The following is a 19,713-nucleotide window of genomic DNA, read 5'->3' as shown; positions in this document are numbered from 1 at the left end:
TCCATCAAAAGAAATCAACAAGGCCTCCTTGTAATAACAGAATACCATGAGAAATCATGACTTAAAGGCCAGTAAGAAAAGAGTTACTACAGTCTGAATAAAATGTAAAATGATATCTTGACAACTATGTTATTATTGTATCACATTACTTTATCCCTTGGAAACATGGGCACTGAAAAAGAAAATAAAGATTTTAAAAGGGGTTGACTGTAGCATTTAAAGGTTCAAGGACATTGTCTTGTAAAATGTACAGTACTGTAAATGTATTGTCCAGTGACTGAAAAACAGACAGATCTCAAAATCTGAGATGGTCTGGACAAGTGACGAAAAAGGGGTGAAGAACACTTAGAAGAACAGCAAATAAGGAAGTAATGTAGCAGGATGAAGACCTGTGGAAAGGCCCTCGAAATCATGGAAAAAAGGGGAGATGAAGACCTAGACCTCAGGGAAGTTCAGTGGAGAGTGCAAAGAACTGTTTGCACCTCTGACCTCATAAATGGAAAAGCTAACAAAAATGTTTTTACAATGACTGATCATTGGATTAATGCATTTCTGGCAACACAAAAAGTAAGAATGTAATTACAATTCTTTAGTAATTAAAAACAAGCTGTATAATACACAAGACATAACACTTCATAGATTAAAGATAATTCAAATAGAATATGTATAATGCAAAATACATCCTCAAAGGAAATATGTACTGTAAACAGATAAGACTTAGAAAATACACAAATTAATTACCTGTATAAGGTAATGAAGGAATGCGTATAAACTGTACAAATAAATACAGTAAAAGTTAATCACACAGTACAAATAAGACTAAAAATACCAGCCAATTCACCCTTTGTACCAAAATTACACATGAACTTAAACTAATATATAAATATTTGTCACCCAAGTAAATTAAAGGTGAGAAGAAGGGAAAACCAACTAACTTTGGTTTTGGCGTTTTTAAGGAAAAAAAAAACCCTAAAACAAACGACTTCATTACCACTAAACAAAAACCCTAATTAGTATATTGGTACCCAGAAAACATGAATATTAGAAATACGTAATTATAAATGAATATTAGAAATAATTATAAAGTATACATAGTACTGGAACTACGTACTGCAAATATCTGTAACAGAATATTGTTCCCAAAGTAACAAGAGATAATTACATACTGTGCTTACAACTTATACTTACAAGCAAAAGCTAATGACTTAGGACACAGACTTTGGCAAGAGCATCATGGTCAATTAATTATTAAATTACTACTTAGTAACTCTATACACTAGTACCTCTGTATAGGAGCAGTCTGAGTTAATTCAGTCTGTAAATAAAGTTGGAAGCACTGAATGACTTTAAAAAAATAAGGTGCTTAAGGTTGAGATGAAAATAAAAGGTACGCCAACCTTGCAATATGAAAGCCGTCTGGGAGTTTCTGACAAGCTGTTAACAGTTGGCAGACACAAAAAGTGAAGCATGTGCTCATGAGGATCTAAATAGCACAAATGCTGTACCATTAAATTTGGCATGTCTGTTTGACGTAAGATTACGGTGGCTAGGACAGTCAAAGGTCATGAATGTGGGCTATATATGAATGCTGGGTTTAGAGTAAAAAATATACATAAATAGATTTTAGAATTCCTTTATCAGTATTGACATGACATTTAGTGTTCCACAGTACTGAAAAGTATCTATGAAAAACTTACTCGTGCAAACCTTTCAGATTTTAGAATTCTTTTATCGCTACTGTATTGACATGACATTTGGAGTGTTCCACAGTACTGAAAAAGTATATATGAAAAACTTACTGATGCAAACATTAAAAAGTTCTTATAAAAATAACATTACTGTAGATTATGAACAATCTGGATGAATATTATCATTCTGATGTATTGTAGCATGAAGAGCTAAGAGAAAGATGAGTAGCAGTTTCAGTGCAACAGTATGACACTAACATTAGAAATCATAGTATTAGAATTAGATTTAACTACAAAGTTACAATCAAAAAGTATAAAATTTCATACCGTATGTTGAATGACAAGCGTATCTACATGCTACCCATAAGTTGTTAAAGTAATTTGCTGAGCATGTATATGATATATTGTACTAAATAATTATTTTCTGACTAAATGCTGTTAGCTAAAGGTAGAAGTAGGCCTATATAATTTTAATGTTCTCCCAATTTCTGTACCAGTTTAGCCTGCAGTTATAACATATAAAGTTTGCAGGGTTTAAAATTACTGCAGCAGCAAAATCTCTAGGCTTTAGCAAGATATTCAAAGAATATACAGCTTACACTACAGTACCTCAAAAATACAATAAAATACTAAGTTCTTAATGTTGATTATAGTTATCACAGAATTTTTTATCAAGTACCATCTTGTTCGGGTCTCTGTCCTCTGGTAAATGACAAGAAAACCTGCAAGGAGAAAGTATAATGTAAATTATATTTGAGATACATATAATATAAAGTATTATCAACAAGTTCTGCCATGGAATTATGAAGTTTACTGTGATTATCTAATATCTATGCAATAAATTTATTTTTAGAAGGCTCGAGATGAGAAGGCTGTTGCAAATTAAATTATACATATATACCCCAGATTTGCTTTAAACACTTAACCATAGGAAATTAGATATACGGTATAGTTGATTTAAAAATGACACTTAATGCATTAATTCCATGAGTTCCTACCTTGGAATCTTATTGTTTTTATTCAGGTGAAAGCTCTTCTGGCTATGTAATTTATCTCTAAGTAACTTCCATGACTTTATTGTGTCTATAACCACCTGTTTGTGTAATAATAAAGCAGCATTCCTATATAACTTCATAATAATAACAAGTGAAACTTTTGAGTGCAGACACAGTCACTTTTGGCACAGTATCCCACTTAACCTCTAAGGAGAAAGCATTTCCTTCTGATAAATACATGGGATGCATACTAGTGAACAAGTACAACAAAAATATGTGGTCAAATTTGTGGTCCTTTAGGACATTTCTTGGCCAATATCCCAGGCAAAAAGAATCTAGTAAGAAAAAATCTATGTATAATCTTTCAGATGGTGTGTCATGGTTTTGAGCAAAGGACATTTGTATAAGGCCAAGGGCTTGGCAAGATGTAGAAGGAATTCCTGGCCAAATCATAAGTGAAATGAAATGGTTGTAAAATCTCACATTGTATATGTGGGTTACTTAGGATCAGAAAGTCTGACATTTGAACAAGATCAAAGGAACACAGAGGTCAAATTAAACTTTTTTTTCTAACCCTTTATTTCGCAATGCATGAGCGACATGAATCTCAGCTTGCTAAGAACAAGAGGTTTTGTTATGGTGCTTGCACAAGGTCATTAAGATATTAAGAAGGCAAATTTGATTCATGACAGACATTCGTTTTTTAAGCCAAGACTGAAATGAACAATTAAAGATGTTTATTTCTGGGTTCGACCTGTGTTCGCCGGTGAAAAGTTCCTGTAGCTCACTTTTTTAGTATAAATAGATTCTAAATATACCAGAGAAAAAAGCTAGCATGGTATGCTGAGGTTACTACCCTTGCGTGAATTTATGCTAAAAAGTAAGCTACAGGAACTTTTCACCGGGCAACACAGGTCTTCCCCCAGAAATAGATTTTTCCTTCGTCAAAATCCCTTTTTTGTTACAGTAGGGCATAGGTACCATGTCAAAATGATTTTAGAAGCTGATTATTCATGTGTCATCTGGATGATATAGTACACTGCTGCAGAATCTAATGAATAAAATTATGGAAAGGGAAACTGTCACGGATAAAAGGACCCTGTAGTTGGGGTACTGCCATTAGTGCACCTCATGTGGTGCACTATGCATTATGTACTTATGGTTCATTGCAGGATCCCTTTGGCCCCTAGCTGCAACCACTTTGATTCCTTTTTCCTGCACCTCTATTCATATTCTCTGATCTTTCATCTCACTTTCCAGTAACAAATGTTTCACAGTCCAATTGCAAGGTTTTCCCCTGTTACACCTTTCAAACCTTTTTACTCTCAATTTCAGTTTCAGCACTGATTGACCTAATAGGTCCCAGTGCTTGTACTTTGGCCTAAATTCTCTATATATTCTGTTCTGTTCTCAGAAAAATGGAGAGAGCAGAGTGATACTGATTTTTAAAAGAGAAGAAAATGTGGAAATTCACAAGTACTATAGAGGGACTATTATGTATATTAATATAGCCCATACCTAGAAACATTTGGAAGATTTATAGACAGGAAACTTGGATATGAGCTCAAAATTGGAAGACAGTAACTAGGGTGTATGAAACAGTGGTACAATCGATGGAATATCCTCCTTATGCCAGATAGCAACTAAGGTGTATGAAACAGAGCGGTACAATTGATGGAATATCTTCCTTATGCCAGGTAGCCAGGTAATGGAAAAGTACAGGGAGAAAAAAAGGGTTCTTCATGTGTTATTTGCCAAACTGTAAAAATCATACATACTAAGAGTACCTAGACAGGAAGAGTGGAGAAATTTGAGGGAGCAAGAGATTTATCCATTATAATTATCCATAATTTCCCCCTCTCAAGTTAGAATGAGGCTAAAGCTTTACATTGAGAAATAATTTTCCTGAAAACAAACCACCTATCATAGTCATCATTGCTTTTGTTTTTATTCTGAATGTTCCCCTTACAGATTGGACATTTGAGTTCTCTCATTTTTTCTGCCTCAATTTGCATCTCATTGAAACCTTCACATATGCTCCTTCATCATAATTTTCTTGGGTCTCCTGGTCTTTCTCTAGCTGTTTTCTTGTTTACTAGTCATCTGGCAAAATGTTCCACTCCCCTTGTATAAATCTACAAACTCTTTGTAAGTGCATATGGCTTTGTTGTGCAAAACAACATTATACCATATATGTATTGTACTAACAGATTTCCATTACATATACAGCATAATATTTTTCTAATATTATTTCAATAATTAATTTACAGCAATTTTAATTTTGTTTGCATACTTACCCTCTCAAGCGTAGTTTGGGTGACAGAATAATCATCAATACCTAACTCTATGCGATTTCTTTCTAGCATTCCAAAAACATAGGACCATGTTAAGCCTTCTGATGGGACAAAATATTCAAATCTGCCCCACTGCATTTCACGCAGCTGATTTCCTGCAAAACAGAAAAAAAATTATTCTTATTATGTAGTGTAATCATATAATTTACCTTATACAAAAAAGGATGTAATGTGATTTTTTATATATACTATACATATTGAGAAATTAAATTTTACTCGACAGAAAAGAAATATACTTTGTCATATAGTATTTATTTTATCACTGACCCATTACTTTCAACCTGTATTGTATTCATATAATTTACCTTATACAAAAAAAGGATGTAATGCAATTTTTTATATATACTATACATATTGAGAAATTAAATTTTACTCTACAGAAAAGAAATATACTTTGTCATATAGTATGTATTTTATCACTGACCCATTACTTTCAACCTAGCCAATTTGCATCTGCATGAACCCATAATGCAATGTAAAGAAAATAATTTGTGCTCCCACGTATGATTACCTTATTCACCGGTGACTACGTCATTGTTTCAGTGCTTGTGTCTGTCACATAATTAACAGCACAGTCTTCCCAAGATTTAGATTGTTCATAATTGCCTTTCTTTGCATTTTCATCCAAATTCAGTTTCCTGAACCCTTCCTTTTCAATCATGCTATTACATAGCAATACTTACACATAAGAAACATTTCTACTTGTGTTTCTTCAGTTTTCTTGAATAAGGTTTTTAATCTTTATTTATCCCTTTAATTTTCCTTGTGCAGATATACACAGTAAGTACAGGGTATAAAATTCTTTGTTAGTGTTAATTACAAATACGTATTCTTGTACGTGTTGGTTTTAATGAGACTTTTTCTTATCACCATTTTTGGTGCGTTGTAATTCAGGCTGACTTGTGTTCAACTTTTGTGAATTAAATTCTGTGATATATTAAATATGTTAATTACCATATTCATTATACCGCAATGTAAGTGAGCTGGTTCCTCAGGTAAATTTTGGTTTCTTTCTGTCTACATAATTATGACAAAAGTACTCTCCATTTATATATGTATTATTGTATTTGTGGTGCCAGGTCTGTTTCCCTGACTGGACTCATGAGATTTGCAGGGATTGGCTACTCAGTGTCATTTTTATCCTAGCTGGAAGTGATAATAAAAAGTTCCAGGATCATGGCTAATGAGTCTGCTTCTCAGGCTTCAGAGTTGTCAAGGATATGCAGTGGTGTTGGAGTAAGTTCAGCTTCACTGTTGGCCATTTTGTTGCAGGAGGTTCATACCACCCTTCCTATTATGTCATGCTCACCACACCCTCTGCTTCCAGTGCCCACCTAGTTCCTGCTTTCTTACTCAGCTATTTGGATAAGTAGCATCAGGATCAGCTTAAGGACTTCCTTTTTACTGTGCTCCAGAAGTAGATGAAGGAAAGCCTGTACTGCCATCCGGCCATGACACACTTTCCTCCCTTCAATCTTCCTGACCCCAAGAGGTGAAAGTTTTTTTTACCATGTCACAATAAGTCATTATCTCTTGAGGGTCCTTAGGTCATGATCAATGGGGTTTTAACATAAAGACTGACCATTGCTAATGTATGTCCTGTTGTATCCAAGCTCCAGTTTTTTGTATCCTGACATAATATTATGAGTTGGTTCTGTGTTTAGATTGGTGACTATTTGAAGAGAAGTGGGTTTTGTCAATTTTCTTAGTTTTACATAAACAGTACTGTTCCGAATTTGAAGTCATACTTCATAGAGTATAAAAGAGCTGGTAAACATCTCAGTCTGTCTAGTATATTACTTTTCGAATTGCCTAAATATATCTAAATAAATATTATAAAGATAGTGCTATCATTTCTTGCATGCAACAACAATTATCACTTGAAAACATAAAGTCCAGATGCTGCATTACCTGCAGTGAACATAATATGTATACTGCTATGTGTTCATATGAACAGTATAAATTAGTTAAGATAACTTATTTTTGTCAAGAGTAAATCTCATTAAGGTTATTGTCTTTCTTTATGTATTGGTCTAAGTAGAATACAGAGTAAAACAAAATTTAACCGAGATGTCATCAAAGAACTGATTAAATTAGGGTCACCAGTGAACACTGATTAGAAAGAAAGAACACAGTAAAATTGTTGTACTCAGAAAGACTCACTGGATGAGCATTATTTATTGAAACAGACAGTTTAATAATATGAATATTTTCACTCTTAAATTTTATCTATTGAAATGGAAGTTTTTCACATAAATTAATTTTTGTTTTTTTGAGTTTGCTATTTATGTTAGGTATTCAATATTTAGGGTCTTTTGATGAGGAAAAGGCTAATTGGAGGGGTTGCTGTGGTAGTGTTTAACACTCGCCCCAGTTTTATACCGACACCTTTTATATAGGTGAGCGAGTCAGAGGCTTCTGACATGTCCAATTTAGCACTTCTCTGGTATTATAGCAATATTTTACTAGAAATAGTGCTAAAGCAGACACATTTCACAGGGCGACACGGCTTCCTCGCCCAGAAATAGATTTTTCCTACGTCAAAATCCCTTTTCTGGGCTCAGCTCGTGTCGCTGCGCGAAATATCCTTTAATCTATTATTTCTAGGGTAAATGTACTAACACATACCAGAGAATAAATAAAATAAAGAAAAGGTCAGTACAACTGACTCACTCACCCTTCCAGAGGGTGTTGGTATGAACACTTATGGCGAGTGAGACCACTACCACGAGCCGCTTGCCAATAGAAATCTCCCACTACAAAATCCCCACAAGAGGGGAGCCGACCCACAGAGTGGGCAGCAACTACTACTACTCCATCCCATGCTGCCGACCGCTGCGCCTCTGGTGGTCATCCTTTTCAGTTAGCGCACAGCGTATACACGTGCCCTTTTTTGCTCTGTGTTTTTGTGCCCTTATTTTTGGATTTACTCATCATGGAGCATGCAGCCATCGCAGCAGCTAAGTTAGGTACTCAATGTTTATTGCTAATTGGTTTTTTCCGTCCTTGAGTCAGTATTTGCCGTTTTTTAGGTATAAATACGAGCTCTAGGTCGGAAGCATGGCAGCATGGTTCTGCCTCGTGGCGGGTTCGTTCTTGGTCTTCCATACCCAGAACCTTCCCTTACTTTAGTACGCTCTATTTTTAGTCATCCTATTTTGTTTAAGGGTACAGTCTACGCGGTTTATGTCATGCATGCATGTCTTTTTACCTTACGTAGGCTTCTTCTATCCAGACCCTAGCCACAGCTCTTAGTATCGGCCCCGGCTAGCTTTGAGTGGTAGACTTTCTTTCGGGTTAGTCGTACACTCCTGGATTTTTTCTCCTACTATTTTGTTTTCTTTCTTTCATGATTTATTTATTGTATATTATGTTTATGTTAGTGTAGGCGTCTGGCTTCTCCTAGCCTAGGTTATGGCCCATAGGGCCCAGGTGCTACCGCTCTTCAGTTCGGTTGCTTCCCTATAGCTTCTCTCTGATCAGCTGGTAACGTATTCTAGGCCTTATTGTCTCATTGTTTTGTTGTTACCGCCACGTGGTCACCACGTGATCACGGGGCATCCAGACGCCTGTCCAGTCATCTTCCCTCCTCCCGCTCTTCCATAGAGTCGGGGGGAGGGTTGGTCTGCCCACTCTCGCTCCGCTATTACCCGAGCCTGCTCCCTCTCCCCCCAGGCGGAGGGAGTAGAGGGACGGGACAGACCCAGACTGGACTCGACCTCTCCAGCTTCTCGGTCCGGCCGGATGGCTAAGGGGGGGGGACTGGCCTTTCCCCCCTCCGTCGCTTCTCCGTCGCTCCGTTGCTAGCGCGAGTCTGTGTGCCCTCTCGCCCTTTCCACCTTACTGGGGCTCCTTTTCTACCGGAGCTCCGGCATCCAAGTGGAAAGGTGCTGGTTCACCCCGCAGGGTGGACTGAGGCATACAGTTGGTCTCTAACCTCTCCGTCGCGCTGAGGTCGTGACACGCTCCGCCACGCACTGGACTTAGTCCGGTACGTTCGATTTTTATAGGTTTAAGAATTAGTTTTGTTAAACTAAGTAAGTTTATCTTAAGCTACCTTAAACCTTCCCCTCCTTGTCTGCCTCACCGGATCTCTCCGGGGTTATAGCCTATTCAGGCGGTAAGGGAGGGGTTATGCCCAAATTTTTTCCGAGCTCCGGCATGCAGCGGAGTTCTTTTGACCTTTAGCCTGTAAGTGATAGCCTTTAAGATGCTCATGTGTCTTTTCACTTACAGACCACCAACTGTGAGCATCCGGGATGCACCGCCATGCTTCAAGACCCCTGTGGACACGAAGTTTGCCGGTCCCATGCTCCATGCGCGACTCCGCACGGGGACCTCCAAGTCTGGTATCACGAGACCTGCACCATCTGCTATGATCTGGTGAGCCAGCTCTTAGACGGGGTAAGTATTTCCAACTCCGTTGGCCACTCCCTACTTCGTTATAGTTCTTAAGTTTTAAAAAAATTCTATTATTCTTAAACTTAAGATAAATTTACAGGGGATTTTGCATCCCCTATAATTTTAAGTTACTTTTAATTTAGTTTTTTAGTTTTTAAGTTTAATCTTAAAAACTAATAAATACCCTCTCTTCCAGGCTCCGGCTGTGAAGGACACCGCACTGGCAACCCTGCGGGCCTGGGTCGGCGGTTTTGGGAAGAACGCCGCCAAGGGTATGCCCTACATTCTCGAAAAGAGGTTGGCGGTCTTGATCTTCCCCGGCGGCAAGTCAACGGGCTACGTCGACCCAGCAGAGGCGGCCCCGACTATTGCGTTCATTCAACAACAGCTCGCTGCCTCGTTGACTGATCCAGGCCAGGACATCTCCTCGGAAGTCGCGACTTTGGATCTAAACATCGAACCGATGGCAGGTGTAGACGACCTGTTGGTCGAGGTGAGTACGTTGGACGCCCAAGGGCTGCCCTTGGGTGCCACTGGATCTTCTACCCCTGCAACCTCTCCATCCTTCCAAGGCTTTACAGGTACCAAACTCTATACTTCTCCTGATGCTTCCGTTAGACCTAAGGTCAAAGGTCAAACAGTAAAAACCTTGACTAAGACGTCGTCGTCGTCTAAAAAGACGGCGTCGGCGTCATCATCATCTCGTAAGTCTCCGGCTAAAAACCCCGGAGCAGAGAGGTCTAAAGCTTCTGGGTCCGGCTCCAAGTCCTCTAGGAGTAGATCCTCCAGGGAGAGATCACACACTCCAGCGGAGTCAACCGTTCCACTGCCCTTGGTTCCTGTTCAGAGCCACCCGTCCACCTCCGCAGCAGCTCCGGCTTTGGATTCCAATGCTGGCCTGTTGCAACAAGTGGGCGATCTGGTGGGGTCTCTAAAAACCAGTATGGAACAGATGTTCTCCCGGTTGTCTGATAGGATCAACTCCCAGGACAACATTATCGCCGGACTGAGCCAAGCTCCGCTAGCTACTCCCCCACCCTTCAGCACAGGGGGAGCGCAATTGCCCCCGTATGACTCTCTACCTCCGTTCAGTATGAACAATCCTTGGAGAGTAGCGTCATACGCCCCCTTCCAGGACGGGCTTATTTCTATCCCGGAATGTGGAACTCGAAGGATTGAAGACTTCGAGTTCTACCCGGAAGACCTTCAGCCTCCGTTCATCGGCTACGCCAGGCTCACCGCCTCTGCCATGACACGAGACGATAAGGTACCCAAAGAAACAGTCCTCTATTCACGAGACCAGGCTCAAAGAGAATGGCTCAGGTGTTTAGAGGACATGGACTGTTCGAACACGAAAATACAGCCGTTTAAGAGTCCTTTCACAATCTTTACAATGGAAGAGGGCACCCCGCTCCCTTTCTTGACAAAGATTGCGACGGTTACCATTCCAGCAGCCCAGAAGGGGGATTCGTTGCCTCAGTTGAAAGAAGCGGACCCTACGTCTCCTTTACTTCCCTCAGCCGGTGAGTTGTGGGAAGATCTGCCCAACACTTTTTCGGCGGGCAAACTCAAACCAGACTGTGCTATGGAGCAGTTTGGTGAGAAGCTGCCTAGACTTCCAGATAGCCTCATTCAGGCAGAATTTGATGCCAAGTCTAGGTTGGCCAGGTCCATCAATACCATGGCCATGACCGAGGTGGCTACCATTTCCTATGGTTCTGAGCCACTTTTTAAGCTGATCACCAAGTCACTGACTCAAACGGTGCAGTCTGACATGTTCGAGTTCGCCACGGCCAGAACAAACTGCCGGAAACATGTCCTTCAAGAAGCAACTATTCGGCATGAACCGAATAAGTTGCTTGCATCGAACATCTGGGGAGCAGACCTCTTCCCAGATGCGATGGTAAAGGAGGTCCAGGCAGAGGCTACAAGGCTTAACCAAAGCCTTAAAGATCGTTGGGGTCTTACGGCCAAGAGACGCCAAGATCAAGTTGTCAGAGGTAAGGCTCAGAAGAAACCCAGACGTTTCCAGCCTTACCAAAAGAAACAGCAACACTTTACCCAGCCTGTTCCGGCTGTCCCGTTGGTGCAGGCAGCCCAACCTTCTACCTCCAAGGCTCAATCGCAGCCTATCTATGTCATCTCCCCCCAGCCTCAACCCTCCACCTCTTACGCTCTCTCCCCAGCCTTCAATCAAGTCTTCGAGGGCCAGGCTTCCCAGAAGTATGACCGCTCGGGTAAGGGAGGCAGAGGTAAGCGATCCTTTCGTCAGAGAGGATCGGGAGGGTCCTTTAATAGAGGAAAACATTTCAGGGGAGGCCGCGGAGGCTACCAACACCAATGAGGACTTTCAGGTAGGAGGGAGGCTGTTTCATTTCCGCCACCGGTGGAATTTCAGCAAATGGGCCCAAAGCATTGTGTCAAAAGGCCTGGGTTGGAGCTGGGTAGCGAACCCGCCCCCATCCAGACCTTTCCGCCAACTTCCATCCAAAGAATTGACGGAGTATGCGGAGGACCTCCTTCAGAAAGGAGCTATAGCGAGAGTTCAACCAGATTAAAGTTTCAAGGGCGCTTGTTCAGCGTTCCAAAGAAAGGCTCACAAAAAAGAAGGGTAATCTTAGACTTGTCCCGCTTAAACTTAACCATTCGCTGCGACAAGTTCAAGATGCTCACGATCTCGCAGGTGCGGACCTTACTTCCCCGTGGGGCCGTCACCACCTCTATCGATCTTACAGACGCTTACTATCATATCCCTATTGCAAGGCACTTCCGTCCGTATCTGGGCTTCAAGATAGGAGATCAGGCATTCTCCTTCAAGGTAGTTCCTTTCGGGCTCAACGTAGCACCCAGGGTGTTCACGAAGTTGGCGGAAGTGGTAGTTCAACAACTAAGATCGCAAGGGATTATGGTAGTAGCGTATCTCGACGATTGGTTAATCTGGGCTCCAACAGTCGAGGAATGCCACAAAGCAACACTGAAAGTAATTCAGTTCCTGGAATATCTAGGTTTCAAGATAAACAGGACCAAGTCAAGACTCACTCCAGAGTCAAACTTTCAGTGGCTGGGCATTCAATGGAATCTATCCTCCCATACTCTGTCGATTCCATCAGCCAAGAGGAAAGAAATAGCGAAGTCAGTAAAGCAATTTCTGAGTCACAAACTGGCGTCGAGAAGAACCCAGGAAAGGATTCTGGGTTCACTCCAGTTCGCATCAGTGACAAACATCTTGATGAAAGCCAAACTGAAAGACCTAACCAGAATCTGGCGCTCACGAGCAAATGTCAGGTCCAGGGACAAATTATCCTCAGTCCCTCAGATTCTACGGAATCGTCTACGCCCTTGGGCAAAAGTCAAGAACTTATCGATATCAGTACCCCTTCAGTTTCCTCCTCGGGATACCATCCACACAGACGCTTCGTTAAGCGGTTGGGGAGGATATTCTCAGTTCAAGAAGGTGCAGGGAACTTGGTCACCTCAGTTCCGTCAGTTCCACATAAACGTACTGGAAGCAATGGCAGTGTTCTTGACTCTAAAAAGGTTACGTCCGCCAAAGTACTCCCACATAAAGCTAGTCTTAGACAGCGCAGTGGTAGTCCATTGTATAAACAGGGGAGGCTCCAAATCACGTCATCTAAATCATGTCATGGTAGCCATCTTCTCCCTGGCGGACAAGTTCAGTTGGCACCTCTCCTCCACCCATATAGCTGGAGTGAGAAACGTCATAGCAGATGCTCTATCCCGATCAGTACCTCTGGAGTCGGAGTGGTCACTGGACAGCAGTTCGTTCCAGTGGATTCTTCAGAGAGTTCCAGGCCTACAAGTGGATCTCTTCGCATCCCAAGCGAACCACAAACTCCCATGTTATGTGGCCCCCAACCTGGACCCTCTGGCCTATGCCACGGACGCCCTGGCCCTAGACTGGAACAACTGGGAGAAGATTTGTCTTTCCTCCAGTGAATCTTCTCATGAAGGTACTGAACAAACTCAGGACATTCAAGGGTCAAGTGGCTCTAGTAGCCCCAGACTGGCCGAAGAGCAATTGGTACCCTCTAATTCTGGAACTGGGTCTTCGCCCTCTTCGAATTCCCAGTCCCAGGCTCTCCCAGTCAGTACAAACGAAGACTGTGTTCGCTTCCTCAGGAATTCTCAAAACCCTAACTTTATGGATTTCATGAAGTTTGCAGCGAAAAGAGATGCGAATATTGACCCTCAAAATATTCTCTTTTTGGAATCTGATAAAAGAGATTCAACTTTGAGACAGTATGATGCTGCTGTCAAAAAGTTAGCAACCTTCCTGAGAGAATCAGATACTAGAATCATGACAATCAATTCAGCTATATCCTTTTTCAGATCTTTATTTGAAAAAGGCTTAGCAGCTAGCACCATTACGACAAACAAGTCAGCCTTGAAAAAGATTTTTCAATTTGGTTTCAACATAGACTTGACAGACTCCTACTTCTCGTCTATTCCCAAGGCTTGTGCTAGACTTAGACCTTCTGTAAGGCCTACGTCAGTATCATGGTTCTTAAATGATGTTCTAAAGCTGGCTTCAGAAACTGATAATGACACATGCTCATTTATAATGCTCTTAAGAAAAACTCTATTTTTATTAAGCTTGGCCTCAGGAGCTAGAATTTCAGAACTGTCGGCATTATCCAGAGATTCGGATCATATTCAATTTCTTCCCACAGGGGAAGTGCTACTTTCTCCGGAACGTAGTTTTATAGCAAAGAATGAAGATCCTTTGATGAGGTGGGAACCATGGAAGGTTGTACCCCTTCCACAAGATATATCTCTTTGCCCAGTATCGACCTTACGAGCCTTTCTGTCCAGGACCTCCTCATCCTCATCGGGTCCTCTCTTTAAGAGAGAAAAAGGTGGTACTTTATCTATTAAAGGCATCAGGCAACAGATCCTGTACTTTATTAAGCAAGCCAATCCTGACTCTTTCCCAAAAGCACATGATGTCAGGGCAGTAGCCACCTCAATTAACTATTTCCAACATATGAATTTTGATGAGTTGAAAAAATATACTGGATGGAAATCGCCGACAGTATTTAAGCGTCATTACTTAAAGTCCTTGGAAGCTCTGAAATTTTCAGCAGTTGCGGCGGGTAACATAGTTTCCCCCGACTCTGCTTAATCTTTAGTAGAAGATCCAGTCCTCCTTTCTACCTGTCTCACCCAACAGTTCGTCTATACCTGTCATGTTCATCTACGTTTACCTTGGGTCTTAGCTGCTCTTATGGTGATATAGTGGGTGTCCCTTATTTTTTTGCTAGGGTCACTCACAACCGATTGTATATATTGATCTCTGTGATGTGATCCCCTTATTTTTATGCTAGGGGATACATCTTATTGACAATGGTTACGGGTTTTGTATATTAAGTCATATACATTCCCTTCATATGTTATTATTATTGAAGTTTGTTCTGTTCAAGTTATTGTTATAATTGCTTTTGAGTTCTTTGTACATATCTATACACAGATACTGATTTTAACATATATTCCATGTATGCCCTGTATATATGTAAAATTTAAGTTAATTTTAAGAAATATTATTAGCATTAAGTTTAATTTAAGTAATATTTCTAATTTTGTATCATTGTGTATATGTATATTTATTAGCAATTATATTCCTTCATTTTATGTTATCTTTTATTTGAGACCCCCTTTTTGTTTAGTTGAATTTTCTTTACAATCTTGTGCTATTTCTCTGGTACGATTTCGCGCAGCGACACGAGCTGAGCCCAGAAAAGGGATTTTGACGTAAGGAAAAATCTATTTTCTGGGACGATTTGGGCTCGTGTCCGCCCAGCGAAATCCCGCCCTACCCATCCCATCGCTCAAGATTGTCTGCTAACTTCAGGATGGCCACCAGAGGCGCAGCGGTCGGCAGCATGGGATGGAGTAGTAGTAGTTGCTGCCCACTCTGTGGGTCGGCTCCCCTCTTGTGGGGATTTTGTAGTGGGAGATTTCTATTGGCAAGCGGCTCGTGGTAGTGGTCTCACTCGCCATAAGTGTTCATACCGACACCCTCTGGAAGGGTGAGCGAGTCAGTTGTACTGACCTTTTCTTTATTTTATTTATTCTCTGGTATGTGTTAGTACATTTACCCTAGAAATAATAGATTAAAGGATATTTCGCTGGCGACACGAGCCAATCGCCCAGAAATAGATTTTTCCTTACGTCAAAATCCCTTAAGTCTGCTTGGTTAGTCAGATGCAAACTCTTATTTAAGAATGTAAGACCCTAAGTAAAGTTAACTGGAAAGTAGTGATATCACCGTAGTGTGTGGTAATTACATCTTTAGTCTCAAAGAACGAGGTAAAACATCGAGAGGAGTTATATCTACTTCTGATTTCTTACCATACAAAAATACTTGCACAGATAATGGTTATTGCTAAAGGAAGGATCCACCATTGCTCTCCTGACAGTTACTGGCGGAGATTTCTCTCCTCTACTTCTGGATTCAAATGGTATTCTAGGAGAGGCTGACCTATCAAAAAATATTTTTACAAGTGCATACCTACGCAAAACCAAAGGCCACAAAGTAATCATAGAGGAAAGTGATATTCAGCAGGTTAACAATAGCCAGTGGTACATTTTTTTCCTTTTACAATATTTTACTTGCCACTTACTTGGGAAAGTTGACTCTATGAAATGCTTTACTTTGAACATTTCTGGCGGCATTTCCGATAGGTGGCCATTTCTAGTGCTGAATCCGTCTGTTATCTGCACTCTGAGAATAAAAGGCCAATTAAAACTCAATCATTATGCAATTGTGTGTCATATTTTACATAGCCTGTGAAATAAGGCAACCTTTATTATTTATTTTGTACTACAAATGACTGAAACCATATCAGCAATATGAGAAGGTAAAATTAAATTTTACAAAATTATTATTTCAACAATATAAAAACAAATTTACATGAAAAAGTTATTCAATTTCTCTTTTTTCTGTGCTATAATAACATACTACAAAAGAGTACAACTACTTTACTTACAATAAAATGGGCAAGATATAATACACAGTATGTACTGTAGACTGTACTTTGAATCAAAGTATAACATACAGTACTGTATATTGTAATAATTACCTGATAATTATAGAAAATCCTTCACTAAATTTACTCTTCAGGTGTTGAGGTGATCCCAGACAACAGAATTTTCCATTAACCATGATAGCAAGCCGTGTGCACAGCGCTTCACACTCTTCCATACTAAAAGACCAAAATTAATAATACTTTTAAATTCATCAAAGCTTCAATAAACACGGTTCATACTAGAATTAAAAAAAAGTGCCCCTGTAGTTTTTATGAAGTAATTATAAAGTATGAACTATGACAGCCTATGTACATACATATTACTCCAAGTTATTAATTCATGGATACCATGTTCCTTATTTTGTTCCTTTCTGAACAGACCTCAGTTGAAATGCCATTCATTTACTCCATGATCCTACTCCAACTTACTTTGTGTTACCCTCAATCCTAATACATAGTACATATAAGGTGGTACTGTGCTACTCTTCTAAAAGCATCTTTAAGCTTTGATATTAAAGAAAAACAGAGGAATGCTCTGACTTTGTAAATTTCAAGGCTGAATCCTGAAACTTATTACAGCACTGTACGTATACGTATGTTTTCTTAATCGGTAGTCAGTAAATAGAATTATGTTGGCACAATAACTTTCTTCATTCAAGACTGATTTTTGAATTTGTATGCTGCTTTAATCTTCGTTCACGATTCTGATATCAACTTGTTTTACAAGACTACTGAACTGCAATTCTAGACTCATAAACCTCCCCAAAGGATGTCTTCAGAGATGAGGGTGAAAATTAAAGCAAGGTAAAGGTAAAGAAGTAGACAGTTAAGTTGGAAAATGCTAGAAGGAACAGATGAAAAACAGAAGACAGAAAGACACACAGCTAGGATTGGGGTGACGGGATAATCCAAAGAACCTCCTAATATATGTACATTCTGCTAACCAACCAAACAGAAAGAGGTAGACTGATTTCTCTTTCCAAGATAAACCCAAATTACAATTTTTACACACTGTCAATTGTAGATTGGAATTTTATTACCTGTTAGGCTACATGGGTTTCCAAAAAGTTATGACAGTTAAATTTTGCTTTATATTTTTCCAACATCAGGTATTAATGCTATTTCTGTGTAACCTGATTATTTCATTAAGAATTTTAATCCAAATGCATTCACCTCCTCAGGTTCCCAAAATTTATTAAAATTTATATTGGCTGAGTTTAACAGACCCACATTAAAAGTACGTAACATTCAATGAAGAAGTTATTAGTACAGAGTAAAATACTGCATCATTAAATTACTGTATAATTCACCAGCAATTGTTTATGCTTGATACTGAAATTCAACTCACCTGTGAGATGTCAAAATAATGCTTCGTCCAGCATCTCGTACATTTGTTAGAACATCCCACAAAAGTCTTCTGGCTACTGGATCCATTCCAGATGTAGGCTCATCAAGAAGCACAAGAGGTGGGTCTCCAACCAAAGCTACCCCTGTACTTAGTTTACGTTTGTTCCCTCCACTGTGAATGGCATGCAGGAAAGTTGATTAGTATCTAATAGTAGAACTATTTTGTGTACAACAGGCTATCATATCAGACAGTGTATGAAATTTTGCTTTTTATTACAAAATATGGCTCCCTTAAAATACGTAAATATCTTCTGGGTCTTATATGTAATGAAGAGGTATCTGAGGAGCTAACACTTAGGCTACCAAGATGCTGTAGACTAAAGAAAAAACCTTGCTCACTTAAATGCCATCAACATCAACATAACTTCAATTTTAAATAATGGCTATGTTTTTAACTAAATCAACAAAGCATAACGTCTGTCTCCAGCAAACAATTGACAAAAACATGAAATATTTTTCAAACAGCCCTCTATTCCAAATTAATAACTATTGTTTTGCAAAATTTTTACGAAAGTAAAAATTCTATTTGATAGTAACAAATTCTGAGGTGAGAGACAGTTGCAAAGGCCCAAAAACATAAAATAACCTGATCAATTTTTTGTCTTGAATGATATTAGTGTAAAATATATTGTACTGCAGTATTTAGACAATAAACCAAAATTTAATACACCAAGAGGCTACTAAGCCTTGAAATGAACAACACTTTATGAATCAATCAAGAATAACATGTACAACAAAATAAATCAAAGCTTGTGCATTCAACTTGTCAATGCACCGTTTGTACTGTAGTACTGTGTAATTTTAATACTGTCTTCCCATTTTCTATATGAACAGGCATATATTAAGAAATATACTTTATACATAAAAATCTAGAGTATATGGTATAGTACAAATGCATTATTAGCTAAGAGTTCCAGAACTATAGCTGAAAATTCAGCTACTAATTTCTTGTGGAAAACTAACAAATAGTATAATTTTGTCTTCATTTCCCTCCTGAAACTGGGTGTTTGTATGCTCATGGGTCATGTCTGTCATTTGATAGGGTATCCAACATTTAACAGTAGTGTGCAAGTGCTCTGATGCAATGCAAATGCAATTTTTTACTTTCTATACTGTAATCAAATTCTTACCTATAATTTCCGCATAAATTTTCTAGGTGTTGAGTAACAATCAACTGGTCTGCTAAACTAGAAATTACTTCATCGATCTGTTTTTCAGGAACGCCCCTTAATCGTGCAAACATCCTCAGTGTTTCTCTCCCTGTCATCTGATCTAGCAGTGCATCAAACTGCGGACAATATCCAATTTGCTGTTGCACCTATAGAAGAGAAGGTATGTTAATGACACTGTATGCAAGGTCGCATAGTTTTATAATAAAATATACAATATATCTTAAAAATACAATGCAATATGTATTACGGTCTAGACTGACTTTTCACACACTACAGTACGTACTACGAAGTTGTTACAGTATTTAACAATCCATGAATAGATAGAAATACCAAATCTCAATAGTAAATTCAAATGAGAACTTTTTTGTAACCCAGAAAGAAAAAATTACAAAATGTGAGAATTGTTTGTTTTGTTTAAGTAAATGATATCAAATTGAGATTAATTCTCATTAGCCTGTAATACCTCACAGGGGGTAACTGCGACAGTGCACCTCACACTGTAAGCATTGGTTAAGATTCTTTGCAGCATCCCTTCAGCCCCTCACTGCAACCCATTTCATTTCTTTTACGGTACCTCTGCTCATATTCTGTTTCTCCCATGTTACTTTCCATTATTTTCAGCGCTGAATGACCTCACAGGTCCCAGCACT

At 39.4% G+C, this 19,713-nt stretch overlaps 1 protein-coding gene and 1 long non-coding RNA gene across 5 annotated transcripts in view; one reads left to right on the top strand and one right to left on the bottom strand.

The window, feature by feature from the left end:
- The window catches only part of LOC135222675 (uncharacterized), a 38,149-nt gene that overhangs the window by 16,397 nt on the left and 2,039 nt on the right, over nt 1-19,713 (top strand). The window contains exon 2 of the long non-coding RNA XR_010316306.1: nt 19,110-19,223. This is a non-coding gene — a long non-coding RNA (uncharacterized LOC135222675). The remainder of the gene's footprint in view (nt 1-19,109; nt 19,224-19,713) is intronic.
- Nucleotides 1,004-19,713, bottom strand: part of LOC135222673 (phospholipid-transporting ATPase ABCA3-like) — a 177,648-nt gene continuing 158,938 nt past the window's right edge. For all 4 annotated transcript variants that reach the window (XM_064260831.1, XM_064260834.1, XM_064260832.1 and 1 more), the window contains 6 exons: nt 19,022-19,209; nt 17,833-18,003; nt 16,539-16,661; nt 16,080-16,180; nt 4,981-5,132; nt 1,004-2,410 (listed from right to left, as the gene is read on the bottom strand). In XM_064260831.1, the coding sequence (XP_064116901.1) occupies nt 2,360-2,410; nt 4,981-5,132; nt 16,080-16,180; nt 16,539-16,661; nt 17,833-18,003; nt 19,022-19,209 (786 nt within the window). In that variant the 3' untranslated portion in view covers nt 1,004-2,359. The remainder of the gene's footprint in view (nt 2,411-4,980; nt 5,133-16,079; nt 16,181-16,538; nt 16,662-17,832; nt 18,004-19,021; nt 19,210-19,713) is intronic.

Source organism: Macrobrachium nipponense, chromosome 8 (genome assembly GCF_015104395.2).
Source record: "Macrobrachium nipponense isolate FS-2020 chromosome 8, ASM1510439v2, whole genome shotgun sequence".
NCBI classification, from domain to species: Eukaryota; Metazoa; Arthropoda; class Malacostraca; order Decapoda; family Palaemonidae; genus Macrobrachium; species Macrobrachium nipponense.
This window is presented reverse-complemented; position numbering and strand designations above follow the sequence as displayed.